The sequence below is a fragment of the Elephas maximus genome, chromosome 22 (assembly GCF_024166365.1).
Source record: "Elephas maximus indicus isolate mEleMax1 chromosome 22, mEleMax1 primary haplotype, whole genome shotgun sequence".
NCBI lineage: Eukaryota > Metazoa > Chordata > Mammalia > Proboscidea > Elephantidae > Elephas > Elephas maximus.
In genome coordinates this window covers 73,406-89,588 of record NC_064840.1, presented here as the reverse complement: position 1 = coordinate 89,588, position 16,183 = coordinate 73,406, and the positions used below count along the sequence as shown (strand labels likewise).

The window sequence follows — 16,183 nt, the reverse complement described above, 5'->3', positions numbered from 1 at the left end:
AGAGCAGTGGTTCAGTGTTTGCCAATTCAGTGTTCACAGTAGGATCAATGACCTCCTTTCTCCCCAATGGTGTTTTGAGTAATAAAAATGGATGGAGTAAAGCAGCCTCTTGTAAAAACTCCTACTTTTTTGAGGTCCATACTACATGGCTATACCACTTTCTTGCTATCTTCCATCCAACTGGATTCTTCCTCTTATTCATTGAAGACTTTGCTCCTTGCTTTGCTGTCTTCTCCACCGAAGGGCCTACTGATAACTTAGGTGACTTTCATAAGCATGGAGATCTTCACTTAAAACCTTCAATCAATATTTCATTCTTTTTATTCTCAGCAGATAATCTTGCCACCAAATCTACAATCTGTCTCATGTATCTATTTTATTGACCAAACCAAAAGGAGAAAAAACAAGAAGCCCCAAACCTATTGCCATGGAGTTGATTCCAACTTATAGCAATCCTATAGGACAAAGCAGAACTTCCCCATAGGGTTTCCCAGGCTGTAAATCTTTATTGAAACAGACTGCCATACCTTTCTCCTGTGGAGCTGCTGGTGGATTCAAACTGGCGACCTTTTGGTTAGCATTCAAGTGCTCAACACTGTACCACCAAGGTTCCATTTATTGGCCAAGTACAGGGGAAATGGCCGCTCTTGGGTACAAAGAGGCTAGGATAACTAGGCACATTGCAACCCTAAGCAAAACAGGGATTCTATTAGTAAGGAAGGAGAAGATGCATTAGATTAGCAACTAGCAGTATTTGCCACACTGGGACAGAAGGTGGGTCTTAAAAATCACCAAACAAACAGCATCATATAGGTCAGATACTCTGAACACAACACAATTAACTTAGGTATAAATAAAAAGTAATGAAAACCATTCCTCCTTTCCTCTTGAGAGAAAGTTCGAAGTATCATTTCTTATAGCAAGCACCAATCCTATTTGTGCCCCAGATACCTCTGTCCCCTTCTCAAGAACTGTTATTGACTGTCCCTCTTCTTACGCCCGTATATTTAATCTCTACTGGATCCACCACATTAGGGTTTGAAAATGTTCTGATCTCTCATTTAAAGAACATTTTGCGAATCCAAGTCTCTCTCCAGCTGCTACAATTTTACTATTTTCTAACTTAAAAAAAAAAAAAAAGTTGTCTATACTCACTGTTTGGTGTTATTGATTCCTAAGCTCATCTTAATGTAGTACCCCCCCTCAACCACTGCAATATCTCCCACTGAAATCACCAATGATCTTTACATTGCTCTATGGAATGTTCACTTTTCTAGACTTTCTGACATCTGAGGAGCATCTGGTCCATGGTGGAAACCCTGGTGGCATAGTGGTTAATTGCTACAGCTGCTAACCAAAAGGTCATCAATTCAAATCCACTACGTGCTCCTTGGAAACTCTATGGGGCAGTTTTACTCTGTCCTTTAGGGTCACTATGAGTCAGAATCAACTTGACAGCAGTGGGTTTTTTTTTTTTAAGGAGTATTTAAAACTGACTGAAACTTCCTTTTTGAAACACTACTTTGTCCTGGTTTGGTGAAACTCCCCTCCCCCAGGTATTTCTGTGAACTCTCTACTATGGGTCCTTGTTTTATTCTGTCTTTAAATATGGGAGTTCAAGGTAAGTAGTAGGCATATGCTTTACTCCATCCATTTTCCCTATGCAATCTTAATTGGCTCTATAAAGTCTATTATAATCTATATACTTACATTGCTAAGATTTGTATGTCATCCTAGATACCTCCTGAAGTCTAGACCTACATATTAATCTTTTCATGTGGATGTCTTAACATCCTATAAAGCTAACATGTCTAAAACTGCCAACTGTCACTTCTTTCCACTATGTGCTCCTCCTATATTTTCTTTCTTAGTAAAATTTAGGTAATCTGGTCAGTATCTGCAAGACCAAATAGCATAATCTCAAGGGCTCCACCCAGCATTTGAAATGACTGACTTTCCCTCTATTTGAAAATTCTCTGAATTTCTGATGCTGAAGTATTGGCATTCCCATCTTGCTTCTCTGATTACTTGTTCTCAGTGACCTCAGCTCCATCTATCTTCTGGTTCAGCACAAAAGTTCCTTCAATGTTCCTCTTCTACTCTCCCTCTTCTATGTTCCTGACTAAGTTGGTGTATCTAGTATAAAATAGGTAACTAATGCCGCTGTTGTCTTTTTTTTTCCTTTAAACAAGTGACTATTCATATGCTTTTTTTAAAAAAATTAATAAGCTTATTTTTGTTACATAAAAAGATGGCCTCGTAGAAGCAGTGAAGGGCTAGCACAGCTATTTAAAGTTGCTTTTGGGGTACCAGGATCTCTTCTACACCACCTTCAAGTCATGGTTGTCATTCACCTGGTCCAGTTACAGGAATGGTAAATTCAAAGGGAGAAAAATGAGGAGGCCATAAAGGCAAAGTACAAAAGTCTAAGAGAACAAAATACGTATGTCTGTCCCCAGTAATACAAGTCCATGTTTGATGGACCAGAAATGGGGGATATGACTATCCTTCGCTGCAAAGATGCTGAGAGTTTTGTATCCAGACACACTGTTGTCCTGAGCTAAACTGGGAGTCAGTAATAAGGAAGGATGAGCTGGATTTCAGATGTGGCTACTAGCAATAACTGCCACATTGAGCCAGAGAGCAACTCTCAAGATTATTCCAATAAAGCAGTATCATAGTTCACTTACTCTGAACAGAATGCAGTCAACTTAGAAATTGATCACTGAAAAGGCAACTAAAAATCTTCATATCTCACATAGTAAAAATACATAATTCAAAATAGTCTATGTATTTAAAAAAATCATAATAGATACTAGACAATATTTATACCTAAACCAAAACTAAAATATCATAGGTAACAACTTGAGTTGTATAGCTAAAGAAGTGTTTAGAGGGCCATGTATATCCTTAAATACTTACAGTAGAGAACAAAGACAGACATAGTGAGTTTAGAGTCTACCTTAAGATGCTGAAAAAGGCACCGTACACTTAGATGGTTTCTCTCTCAATATGAATTCTCTTGTGTATAATAAGTGAAGAGCTCTGACTGAAGGCTTTTCCACACTGAATACATTCATAGGGTTTTTCTCCAGTGTGAGTTCTCACATGTCTCCTAAGGGAAGAGGAAACACTGAAGGCTTTCCTGCATTCCTTACATTCATAAGGTTTTTCTCCAGTATGAGTTCTCACATGCATTCTGAGGGATGAGAGACCACTAAAAACTTTCCCACAGTCGCTGCATTCATAAATACTCTCTCTAGTGTGGATTTTCTTATGTACCTTAAGGTGAGAGCTTGTGTTAAAGGCTTTTCCACAGTCACTGCATTCATAGAGTTTCTCGCCAGTGTGTATTCTTTTGTGCACTATAAGGTAAGAACTTGTGCCAAAAGATTTTCCACACTGAGTACACCCATAAGGTTTCTCTCCAGTGTGAGTTCTCACATGAGACTTAAGAGATGTTTTTTGACTAAAAGCTTTTCCACACAGATTACATTCATAGGGTTTCTCTCCTGTGTGAGTTCTCACATGTCTCCGTAAGGTTGAGGAATCATGGAAGAGTTTCCTACATTCCTTACATTCGTATTGTTTCTCACCTATGTGACTTCTCTTATGTAAAATACGATTAGAAATCCTTTCGAAGGCTTTTCCACATTGGTTACATTTATGATTTTTCTCTCCAGTATGAGTTTGTTCCTGTTGATTAAGGGATGAATGATGACAAGAGGCTCTGTTGTTTTTATGACACTGATCAGAATTCTCCAAGATATGAAAATTGTTATGTATGGGAAATCTATCATGCTTGAAGTTTATGTCGTATTTACTGCATGGGCACTCTTTCTGTGTTTGACTTCTTTCAAGATACCATAAAGCTCTGTCATATTCACGACTTTCACAGAACTTCTCACATACAGAGTGTTTGTGATGATTGTTTATGTCTGAATTATGTTTCCAACATCCAATATCTGGGTCATATTTACAGCAATGTTTACTGCTGGAAACTATCTGTGAAAAAACAAGTTTCGAGCCAAGTTGAGAGTTTTCCTCAAATTCATGATGGTCATAGAATCTCTCCTGACATGCTGCTTTCCTCTGAGTAAAGCTCATTTGCCTCAAAGGTCCCTTTGGGATCTTGTGCTGTTTTCTAATCTTATGGCATTCCCAGTCTTCTTCTAATGTAAAGGACCAATAGTCATCCATTGTGAGTTTTATCATTTTCATTTCATTGGATGGTTTTTCACGAAAAGTATTCTTCTTAGGAGTTGATTCTTTGGTTTTAAGTTGATTCTCCCGGTCTGGACAGGTGCCTTGGGAAATTCTCCTTTTCACAGTTCTTCTCGCTTCTTTATCTAACTGAGAGATCACAGTTGGGCTGCATAATTGATATTCCACTGAGGTGAGATTTCTGTAATTTTCCAACATCACATCTCTGTAGAGATTTCTTTGAGCAGGGTCCAGCATTACCCACTCCTCCTGTGTGAACTCCACAGCCACATCTTTGAAAGTCACAGGTTTCTGTAACCAGGCTGTTGGAAATCTAGCAACCATCTTTGCCTCCTTAGTATTACCCACATGGAAACAGGCAGAGTCCTGTGCAGGCAGAGCCCATGTGGACGATAGGTCAATGGCTGCCATCTCGTGAGTCTGAAAGTGACATCTGCCTCCACATCAGGGCAAAGCGATCAGGATGTTCCTCTTCTTGCCTCTCTCATCCAATTAGGGCAGGGATGCATTTCACCACGATTAGTTATTTATGTCTCCGCAGGTGTTCTCCCTGTAGCCAAAGAGGCAAGTCCAGGTAAAATAAGAGATGTAGAAATATGGCCCCATTGAGAGAAGAGTGAAAAAAAAAATTGTAGCCCTTCTAGCTCCTAGCAAGATCTGGCCAACTTAAAATCTTTACCAAGATTTGTACTGATATGCAATAAAATCATCTTTGGCCCTCTTTCTAGAACTGCCCTTCTGGCTACTGTAAAGGCTTCCCCTGCAGGCCACCTCTCAGCCTCGGGTGGAAAGAGCATGCATTATTTTTAAAAAAGGGGAAAAAACAAATGCTAAAAAGAACTAGTCAAAAATACATGGCGGTCGAATTAAGTTTCATGCATAATTTGCAACTTTTAAGTTAACTTTTGGAAGAAGAAAAATAATTTTTTTGTTAAACACAATTGTTTTATGTAAATTTACTTGTTCTGTATATAGCTTGGTATTCATCTGAATGATCTTACACATGGTGAATCGGACTGTTGACTGGGCTTATTAAGGAATTTTATTGGAGTTGTTATATAGGTGTCTTTAAGACAAATTGTTCATTTGATTAACTCCAATTTAATCTTGCTCCCAAAAGGCCATGTTTTCTTATAATAATTTATTGTCTCTAAAACTTGAATGTGATCAGGAGACAAAGCAGCACACATGACCTATGTTCCAAGCTTGCGGAGTAAGGCTCTAACATTGTTAACAACAGAATTTTCTTGAAGTTTTTTTTTTGAATAATTTTTATAATGATCTACACAGATAATAAAACAATTGATACATGTTTGGAGACTTTAAAGATCATAACAAATCACAAGATAATTGATTATGCTAATACTTTTAAAGGTCTCACTTTTTGAAGATTAGATGATAAATGGAAGCCTTCTATCTCAGAATGATACTTCAATAGACTACAGTTTAAATGTACAAAATTATAGAATTGGCATTTTTGTTTAGACAAAGATCTTGGACAGGTAGGTTCTGTGTCCCTAAATGAGAAGTTTATATAGGTCTGTCATGTAAGTTACACAGAAACAGATTTTTGTCTGATTTGTTCATTGCTGTATTCCTAGCACCCAGAACGGTCCCCAGCACATGGCAGACACTCAACAAACATTTATTGAATGAACGAAATGAATCTATGACAATTAAGGTTTATGGGGTGTTTTTTCAAATCCAAACTCTTCTGTTCAAAGGAAAACAAAATCAGAAATTCAGGCTTCCCCTTCAACAAAGGAAATCAGTTTGCCTTCTGGATAAAGTTTTTAAGCTAAATATGGTACTGTGGAAGCCCTGGTGGTGTAGTAGTTAAGTGCTACGGATCCTAACCAAAGGGTGAGCAGTTTGAATCTGCCAGGCACTCCTTGGAAACTCTATGGGACAGTTCTACTCTGTCCTATAGGGCCGCTATGAGTCAGAATTGACTCAACGGCACTGGGTTTGGTCTTTTTTAATGGTACTGTAGGTTCACTCCCCCATTCTTCATGATTTATTTCTTTTTTAGTTACAAAATTACAAAAACCAGACAACTTTACTAAACAACAGAAAAAAACATCTGAATAAATGGAAATATTCAACAGGCTCATGAAAGGGAAGACGCAATATTATAAAGATTTCAGTTTTTCTCACACTAGAATTGCACTGGGGTTTTGATTTATACTAAGTCCCTGGGTTACATTATGTAAATTTGCTCTCACTTTGAAAAGACTGAACCAACACCTATGCCTACTCCCACTCGCCACAAATTCTTCATCCAGTCACCTTCACTTGCTGCGCACGCAGCTTTTAAAAATCACTGGACAAAAGTAAGGCTAAATAAGAACCATATGTACCTGTTCTGACTTACCTACAAATTCGACTTAAAGACACACGTAGGAATGGGTGTTGTTTGTAACCTGGGGACTGCCTGTACATTTATATAAGAAGAGTGATTTTTTAAAATGGGACAAGCTGATAATGAATGTACTTGAATAATCAAGGTAATTATTAAAAGAACATGGGGCCTTGATCTATTTCAAAATGCATTCTAAATCTTTAGGGATTTAAACAAATTATAACAGTAATAATAAAAAATAAAACAGTAACTCTAGAAACAGGCTCATGTGCTGCTAGGCATTTATCACATGACAAAGGTAAGCCCTCATTAGTGGGGGAAGAATGAACTAGTCAATAATGAGGATCAGGACAAATGGCTGTTTGGAAAGAAGATAAATCCTGCCTCCAAAGAAAACAAAAATACCAAACCCACTGCCTTCGAGTCAATTCCGACTCGCAGTGACCCTACAGGACAGAGGAGAACTGCTCCACAGAGCTTCCAGGGAGCGCCTGGCGGATTCAAACTGCTCACCCTTTGGTTAGGATCCGTAGCACTTAACTACTACACCAGCAGGGTGCAGAATCCACACGGGACTGAAGGTAAAATGCCTAATAGAAATTTCAAAAGAAAAGGATAGAAGGAATAGAAAAAAATCAGTGTTAGAGATAACAGATGTTTTTATCTAAAACTGCTAGAAAGATAAAAACCCTTGTTCTGAACGTGTATATACCACGTCCCATGCAGAATAAAAATTTAAAATACTAGAAACATTGAGGGTAAACTGTAGAATATCAAAAATAATCATTTAAATTGAAAAGTTACTAGAGGAAAAAGGCAAAGTACCTACAAGGGGATACCAGTTATACTGATTAGACTTCCTAGCTGCAAAGGTAGAGGCCAGAAGACAATGTAATAGTATATTAAAAGCATTGAGGGGAAACAAATACCAGCCTAGAATTCAATACCATGCTAAGGAGTGAGAGAGAGCAACACAGAAGACACTGCCATCTATATGACATAGATGTCTGAAAGGTTAGCACTCACGGTTTCTAAAGAATGCTCTAAGGAAGAAGGAAACACAGAGGAAAGGAGTAGGGCGTAAGACAAAACAAGGACAAGTGTTTTGTTCTCCTTGGCTCTTGTACTTTGCCTTTCTGCCTTCCCCATTCTTCTCCCTTCGAATGGTGACATGGAATAGGATTTCTCAATAGCAACAGCGCCCCACCTTCTATCTAGCTTCCCCTGCTTTCAAAACTCTGAGGGAAAATAATTTCCTATCCACGACTTCTGTGCTAGGCCAAGATATGCAAGTGTGAGGACACAATAAAGTCACTTCTAGTCACACACAACCCTAATGAATGTGTATCAATGGACTCATTTTCTGGAAAGTAGTAAGACTGTATGTCACCAAGATGGGGACAAAGAAAAGTTTCAAGGAAGCAGGAGATGTAATATAGAGAAGATAAGGGAATGGATGAGGACAAAGAGAAGGTGCATGCCAATACGCTTCATGTCTAGGGCATCACTGATGAGTCTAGACTGTGGGAGGATGGAAGGCTCCTACAGCTGTGTGTCCAGGGAAGGAAAAAACTACTCAGATTTAACCTAGAGGAAACTGAAATTGAGAGGCATTTTATAAAAGTTTAAGGAAAACTAATCAAATGAATAAAAGGGCATGCATTAAAATCAGGAAAACTAAAAGTTGGACAAGAAAGAAACTCATCATGTCTCAGCAGTTAAGACTCTTTAGATAGTTACCATGATGAACACACAGAACATACATTTTCCCAAAAACTGTTAGAGAACTACTTTACAACATTTGCAATATAATTATATTGTGATTTAAGGATATGGGGAGAAAAACGTAGGGTGTAATAGCCAAAGTTCTCAGTAAGATTTAAAAATTTTATAAATTGATTAGTACCAAGGACAGTTCAAAGACAGAACTGCTTAAATATCTGAAAGTGGTTGCTACTGAAAAGAGAGAAGGTGGGGGAGAGACCTGTTTTTATTATAACCCTTTTAGCATAAACCAAAAAAAAAAACCAAACCTGTTGCCATGGATTTGATTCCAATACATGGCAACTCCATGTGTTACATAGTATAACTGCTCTATAGGGTTTTCTTGGTTGTAATCTTTACAGAAGCAGATTGCCAGGACTTCCTTCCAAGGTGCTGCTGGGTGGGTTTGAACTGCCAACCTTTAGGTTAGCAGGCAATGGCAAACTGCTTGTACCACCTAGCTGATGATTTTAAATGCATGCACATATTTCTTGGGAGAGTTAAAAAAAAGAAAGCAAATAAATTCAGTAATCAAGTCAAAAAATAGAAAAACAGCAACAAAGTAATCTAAAATAATATAAAAAGAAATTAAGAGCAAAAATTAATTAAAGGAAAAAAAAAAAAAAACCCAAAACACAAATCATAAAAACAACCCAAAACTGCTTTGAAAAGACGAATATAGGCACGTATCTTCAGGGGCAGATTATCCAATAAGCAAGGTAAGCAGGGTCTTACTCGTGCTTCTTGGTACAATCACACATGTAACTTGTGCTCCCTCAGTAATCTGTAGTGAACAATCGCACACGGGTCCCGTGTGTGACTGTTCAGTACAGGTTAGTTAGCACAAGTAAGCCCGTGTTTACCTTGTTTACTGAGTCATCTGCCTGTCAGGGGTTGTAAATTTGAAAAGAGGATTTGATTCTGTAGGAAGGGGCTGTGGAGCTGGGAGAGTGACAGATGCCAGCAGTACCTAGAAGCAGAATCTTTGATGTGGTGAGAAAGGTTGAAATTGTTCACTACAGATTACTAAATAAGCACAAGGAAGCCTGTGATTATTTTGCTTATTGGATAATCTGACCCTGAATATTTTGCAGGAAAAATCAAGGAAAAAAAGAGGGCACAAATATTAGAATCGAAAAACAAAACTACAGTTAACAGCAGTGATTTTAAAATAGCACTGAAAAGCAGCGATTTAAAAAAAAAGCCATAAAATTTACTATGAAAGGAACAACTGTATGCTAACATATTTGGAAATTTAGATGAAATGAATAATTTTCTAGAAAAACAAATGCTCAAAACTGAACAAGCAGGAACTACAGGACTTAAATTAATCAGCAACCATTAAAAATTTTAAATCAGAAGTTAAAGATTTTGAGCCCAAAGGTTCTGCATGCTAATTGTACCAAACTTTCTAGGGAAAAATAATTGCTCCTAAGCAAACTGTTTCACAGAATAGAAAAAAGAGAAAAAGCTATGCTGCCCAGATTATTCATGAGGCTTGTAAAATTTTGTAAATAAAACTGGGAAAGAATGGTACAAATAAAAGCAGATCAAACTGCAATGCCAATTTTGAATACAGGCGAGACACCTAAATAAAATACTAATATGAATACAGCAGTGCATTAAAGGCATAATATGATAATCGCATTGAAGTAGGGTTTAATCAGGAATGCAAGAATGGTTGAAAAGCAGAAAAACTATCATTGTGATGCGCCCCATGAATAGACTCAGAGGTTAAAACAAATTCGGGAAAAGCTACTGGGTAAAATAAAAATGATACCCTAACTCGTCTCACAGAATAAAGTCACACTCTCCCTAACCAGGCTGTGCCTCTCTGCAGCATCATCCTCCAGGGCGGCAGCTCCGCAGTTCCCCCTCTGGGGTCTCCTTCCTCAGGCCCGGGTTCCCACCTGCCTTTCTAGCCTCAGGCAAGTGCCTGCACTTAAGAGACCTTACCTGCTACCGCCTCCCTCTCGCTTCTGGGCGTGACTTCACTTCTTTTCAACCCCATTTCCTTTTGACGCAGGGCCCTCCCAGCCGAGGAGTCCCCCTAAGTGCAGAGTAGAACTGCTCCACAGGGTTGGCTTGGCGGTGATCTTTTCAGGAGCACATCGCCAGGCCTTTCTTTCGCCGGGCCGCTGGGTTGGTCCGACCGCCAACGTTTTGGTTAGCTGCCATCAGGAACCACTGGCGCCACTCTCGGCAACAGTGCCTGTGAAGGGGCCGTGTGAGGAGGAGAAGCTGCCGTTCCAAGCTGCTGCCGAGGCATCTTAGGCCGTGCCGGACGGCACACTCCCAAGGTCTGGACTTTCGGAAGAGACCCAACCTTAGAGTTCCCGCCTCGCTTTCCCGCTGATTTTTCAAAATATCCCCTTAGAACTGAGCCGCGTCAGCTAGTGATCACCGACCTGATCCCTGCAAGTCACAGGTGTTGCTCCTGACCTGGGACGGTGGACAGGCTTCCCCGGCTCGTGTGCTCCCGGGTTTTAGGACCTGTATGAGTCGGAACCGACTCGATGGCACTGGTTTGGTTTTTTGTTTTTAATAAACTAGTTTGTTTCACCGCCTTTGTGTGCAGGGATTGAAACTGCGCCTTCCAACGACCCAGAATATTCAGGGCACTTACAGCCAACGTGCAGGTGGTCCCACCAGCTGACCCCCGAGGGCCGCCGCGTGCCTCCTCCGCCAGTGGGCCCTCATTGGCTTGTTTCTGTCCCTGAGCCGCTAATTATCGGCACACAGCGTTCCCAGCCGCCCTTTTACCCGCCGAGCGGCGCGGGAATTCCTCAACCGCTTACGCGCTTCCCCAGCTCACCTGTCCTCGGGGTGCCTGCCTCCCGGCCTCGGCAGCACCCGATCGCCGAGCGGCCGCCACTCAGCTCTTAGGAGAGAGGAGAGGGGAGCGCCTCCCCGGGGGTGCCGGCGCCCGAGCCCGGAGGAGGGAGACACGGCTCGGCTGGGCCTCAGCGCCCCCAGCGAGCCGAGCGGCAGGCCGGGACTACAGTTCCCAGCAGCCCGCGCCCCGCGCCCCGCCTACCGCGGAGGGATTCCGAGCCGCTCGTCCCGGCTGCGACTCTCGGCGGAAGCTTTGCGGTGCCGGCCTAGAAACGGGGCGGGGCGTGTGAGTGACGAGCCGTGGCAGGACGGGACGGGGCGCGTACTTGGCGTAGGGGCACGTATGTGACGGGGTGGGGCGTGTACGGACGTGACGGGACGGAGCGCGTACGTGTCTCCGTGAAAGCGTGCATGACGCGGAGGGCACGTGCGTGACGGGGCGGAGCGCGTGCGTGCCTGGGTAGGAGCGTGCATGACGCGGCGGGCACGTACGTGACGGGGCGGAGCGTGTGCGTGCCTGGGTGGGAGCGTGCTAGACGGGGCGGGCACGTACGTGACGGGGCGGAGCGTGTACGTGCCGGGGTGGGAGCGTGCATGACGCGGCGGGCACGTCCGTGACGGGGCGGAGCGCGTGCGTGATGGGCTCGGGGCGGGACGGGCGGGGGCGGGAGGCGGCGCGAAGAGCTAAGGAGCGGCGGCGGGGAGGGCGGGCTGGGAGGTAGGTGCTGCCGCCCCGGGCTCGACCTGTCGTGCTCCGCCGACTTCGCCTTGGCGGGCTGCCCTGCACGTCACTCGTTATCGGAGTCCTGGTTCTTCATTGATGTTGCCCTTGCTGCTGCCGTCGTGACGAGATTGCTGTCCCCATCGAGCCTTCTAGTTGCTCGTTGCAGGTATTTATGAGAGTGCTGAATTTTTGTGTGTTTGCTTCGTAATGAGATACATACTAACCCATGTAGTAATATTGCAGTTTATTAGTCTGGTCTTTCTAGTTAGACGGAATTATCCATAAACAACTTAATTATTTGCATGTATTACTATTTTTCCCCTTCGCCTTGATTTCTGAAGAATGTCACGTCAGTGGTGTTAACAGCAAGCGTTCCTGTTCTGTTAAAATAACGACAATGGGCTGGTCGTTGTTTGAACCAAGTATTCTGAATAATGAAAAGTATGGTTCCTTCTACTCCTGCTTACGTTTTTTTTTTTTTCCAATTTATGAATAGATGTTTAAAGTTTTTATATATGATCTTTCTGGCATCTGCTGAAATTATCTTGCTTTTTGTTAAAGTAGGAAATTTCCTAATTGTAAATGCCTTGCCTTCCTAGGAGAAGTCCAGTGTGGATTTCATACTGGTTTTAAAAATACAAATGCCGTTGGATTGCAGGCACAGGCATTAGAGAAGCTTTATGCTGAATCTATTGATAGACTGTTTGTTGGTCTAATCTAAAAAACTTGTAGGCGCTGAGCGCCATAAAGAACTACTTGGCCTTCTGTATCTGGTTTTTGAAAATAGCTTGAGTAATTAGGGTGCTTTTTGTTTTCCAAAATATCCAGACAAGTAGGGACTACACAGGCACCCCACCTGGTGAATTAACTTCAGGAAAGGAGGGGCCTGATGCAGTCACGCATGTTCATTGTTTGCATCCATCATAACTATGCACTGAGGCCCCAGTCATGCGTGTTCATTGATTGCATCCATCATAACTATGCACTGAGGCCCCAGTCATGCATGTTCATTGATTGCATCTGTCATAACTATCCACTGAAGCCCCAGTCATGCATGTTCATTGATTGCATGTCATAACTATTCACTGAGGCCCCAGTCATGCGTGTTCATTGATTGCATCCATCATAACTATGCACTGAGGCCCCAGTCATGCATGTTCATTGATTGCATCCATCATAACTATGCACTGAGGCCCCAGTCATGCATGTTCATTGACTGCATCTATCATGACTATGCGCTGAGGCCCCAGTCATGCGTGTTCATTGACTGCATCTATCATGACTATGCACTGAGGCCCCAGTCATGCGTGTTCATTGATTGCATCCATCATAACTATGCACTGAGGCCCCAGTCACGCATGTTCATTGATTGCATCCATCATAACTATGCACTGAGGCCCCAGTCATGCATGTTCATTGACTGCATCTATCATGACTATGCGCTGAGGCCCCAGTCATGCGTGTTCATTGACTGCATCTATCATGACTATGCACTGAGGCCCCAGTCACGCGTGTTCATTGATTGCATCCATCATAACTATGCACTGAGGCCCCAGTCACGCATGTTCATTGATTGCATCCATCATAACTATGCACTGAGGCCCCAGTCATGCGTGTTCATTGATTGCATCCATCATAACTATGCATTGAGGCCCCAGTCATGCATGTTCATCGAGGTCTCAGTGAATAAGGCATTATGGGCCTTAGAGCTGTCTCTTGGGGGCCTCCTGGATTGGTGAGAATATCCATGAATGGGAGAAGGTGACATGTCCCTGGGGATAGTGGAAGTCCTGTGCGTGCACCTCTCCCAGATCTTGCTCGTTGTGTCTCTTTGCTTGTATGCGCTCCAGTTATAATAAATAGGTGACTTTTTTTTTACAAGTAGTAGTCTCTGTGAATTTCGTGAGCTGTGATAGACTGTTAACAAACCAACAAGGGGCAATGGGATTCTGACTTAGCTCAGGGTGGCTAATTCAGAGGAGGGCTGTGTAAGCAACCGTAAGTACAGAGCCTTAACTTGAGAGAAATGAGCTTTGGGTGTGTGGTGGACAGAGAAAGCCTGCACTGGCAGTCGATGAAGAAGGAGAGTCCTTCTAGCTTGCGACCTAGCCCCAGGTGGATGGTGGGGGGAGAGAGAGACAGACAGAAAGACACTGTGCAGGGAGTTGTGCAGACTCCTGAGCCTTTGACAGGAACCCAGTGGCCTGTTCCCTGGTGGCCAGGGATTTTTTTTTTTAAATAATACTGAGTTTTTGATGAAAGTTTACACAGCGAATTAGGTTCCCTTTTGACAATTTTTGCACACATTGTTCAGTGACAGTTACATTTGACACAATGTGTCAGCATTCTCTTGTGTTCTGCTTCTTCTGTTTCCAGTACTGTTTCCCTGCCGCCTTATCTTCTCACCTTTGCTCTGGAGTAATTGTTGACTTTCTGGTCTCATACTGATGGTTTTTAAGTAGAGCACTGATCTTACAGGTGATATATCCTTTATTTTGTGTGCCACTCTGCTGTTTCGCTGAAAGGTGATCCTAGGGGATAGACTCTGTTCTAGGTGTGAAGAGTGGCTCCAGGCGATAGTCTCAGGGAGTGGGCCAGGGATGTCCTGACCTGACTGAGTTGTTAAGGTGAGAGAGGAAGTGCCACAGAAAAAGTAGCTGACAAGGAGGATCTCAGAAATGTGAGAAGATAAAGCCTGGATCCACTTCCAAGTGAAAGTTGGATTCATGCTGATCCTTGCTACAAAGTTAGTGATAAAAGTCGGTTTTGCCCACTTTGCCCTTTAGGAGTGTGGTCGGCCTCAGTGGTGGTCTCTGGAAATCATATTTCTAAAAAATTTACTTTGAAATGATTCACCAGAGAGAACATTTGAGCGCCAGATTTTTGAGGGATAATTCTTGATTCCCTTTGTTGTCTTTTATTTTGCTGTTTGTTTTCTTTTCAAAAAATTTGTAAAGGTTATTCTTATTAAAGTTATTTGGCAGTTTTTTTTCCTCAAAACTGCCTATTTCATCGACATTTTCAGTGTTGATGATCAAGTGGGTTTGTGTATTGTCCTTTAAAAATATCTTTAGATTTTAGCTTCCTCATCTTTTTTTTTTTTTTTTAATCACGTAGATTAACTGGAGGTTAATCTATGTGACAGCTCAAAGATTTAATTATTTTTGTTTTCATTTGGTACTAGAGTTGTTAATCAAATGTGTGTGTTTAGAAATATGTGTATGTGAATATATGTGTATACATACACGTGTATGTGTACGTATATGTATAAGACATATGTTCAAGTATATAATCTAACATCTAACATAAGTGTCATATATATGTGTATATATCACGAGTTGGAATCGACTCGACGGCACTGGGGTAATATAAATGTCAACGGTAAGATTAGCAAGAAGATTACATAGATCCCACCCAAAGTGTATGGAGAAGGTAAGAATTTCAACTCTAAATATAGGGTAATAGCAGAAAGAGGCTGTTTAAAAAAAAAAAAAGGAAGGGGAGGGCAGGATGTCACCCACAATGCCAGCCAAACAGGTTTTAGTTAGATGAGAAATGTTGACTAGTTAGCTGTGTAGCTGTGAACTAGCTAGCACAGCTCCTCCTGCCCCTGTTAGCCTCCTCGGCAGTACTGTAGCACTTGGCTATGACCTCGTCTGCTTCTTTTTTATTATAATTGTCCCTTCATCTTTCAAAGTCTCTGGGATGCTGAGTCCCACACATGCCTGCCTCTTCTTGAAAATTGTTCATTTGTTCTTTTATTCTTTCACTCAGCACATATTTATTGAACTCCTAACATGTACCAGTCACAAAGGAAGACGTTTGAAATACACATCATAAATTAAGTAAGGATTTCTACTCATCATATTTTATATAAACATTGTTCTGGAAATTCAGCTCGGGAAATACAATATTTAAATAAATATGAGGTATACCTTTGGGGCCATGTTTCTTCTTAGAACTGTAAGGGAACATAAATGAATCTTTCCCCATTTTGTGTTTGAACCATGTCGTTACCACTTCATCACTGTAATATAAATTTATTAGAAGTGGTTGGATTGTCCAGTCTGTGTCTGTTACTGTGTTAGAGAGTGAAGACGGGGAGAGAAATAGCATACATTACCTGCCGTTTATAAGGGACTCACCTCCCCCCTCCCCGACCAATAGGAATTCAGTTCCTGAGGAAGCATTACAAAAACATCTTCTCTTGCTAAGACATTTAATTATCACCTTTCTTGACTGCCAATTCTCTTTTTCCACTTACTATCAAAAAA

At 41.7% G+C, this 16,183-nt stretch overlaps 2 protein-coding genes across 5 annotated transcripts in view; one reads left to right on the top strand and one right to left on the bottom strand.

Annotated features, from left to right (window-relative positions):
* The window catches only part of ZNF10 (zinc finger protein 10), a 52,045-nt gene that overhangs the window by 15,954 nt on the left and 19,908 nt on the right, over nucleotides 1-16,183 (top strand). Inside the window, exon 1 of one of the 3 annotated variants that reach the window (XM_049865593.1) lies at nucleotides 11,896-12,075. The exons of the other annotated variants lie outside the window; for them this stretch is intronic. The gene's annotated coding sequence lies outside the window, so the exon portion shown is untranslated. Of the gene's footprint in view, nucleotides 1-11,895; nucleotides 12,076-16,183 lie in introns of those variants that run through there. 3 annotated transcript variants of the gene reach the window in all.
* ZNF891 (zinc finger protein 891) lies at nucleotides 1,127-11,455 on the bottom strand. 2 transcript variants are annotated; one of them, XM_049865597.1, is made up of 3 exons: nucleotides 11,166-11,455; nucleotides 10,307-10,562; nucleotides 1,127-4,774 (listed from the first exon to the last, which is right to left on the bottom strand). In XM_049865597.1, the coding sequence occupies exon 3, from the start codon at nucleotides 4,633-4,635 to the stop codon at nucleotides 2,992-2,994; it is 1,644 nt and encodes a 547-aa protein (XP_049721554.1). In that variant the 5' UTR covers nucleotides 4,636-4,774; nucleotides 10,307-10,562; nucleotides 11,166-11,455; the 3' UTR covers nucleotides 1,127-2,991. The 2 variants fall into 2 exon arrangements, with proteins under 2 accessions (XP_049721554.1, XP_049721553.1); XM_049865596.1 differs by lacking the exon at nucleotides 10,307-10,562.

Excerpts from the sequence above, each read along its gene's own strand:
- ZNF891 (XM_049865597.1), bottom strand. The coding sequence starts at position 4,635 with ATGGCAGCCATTGACCTATCGTCCACATGGGCTCTGCCTGCACAGGAC.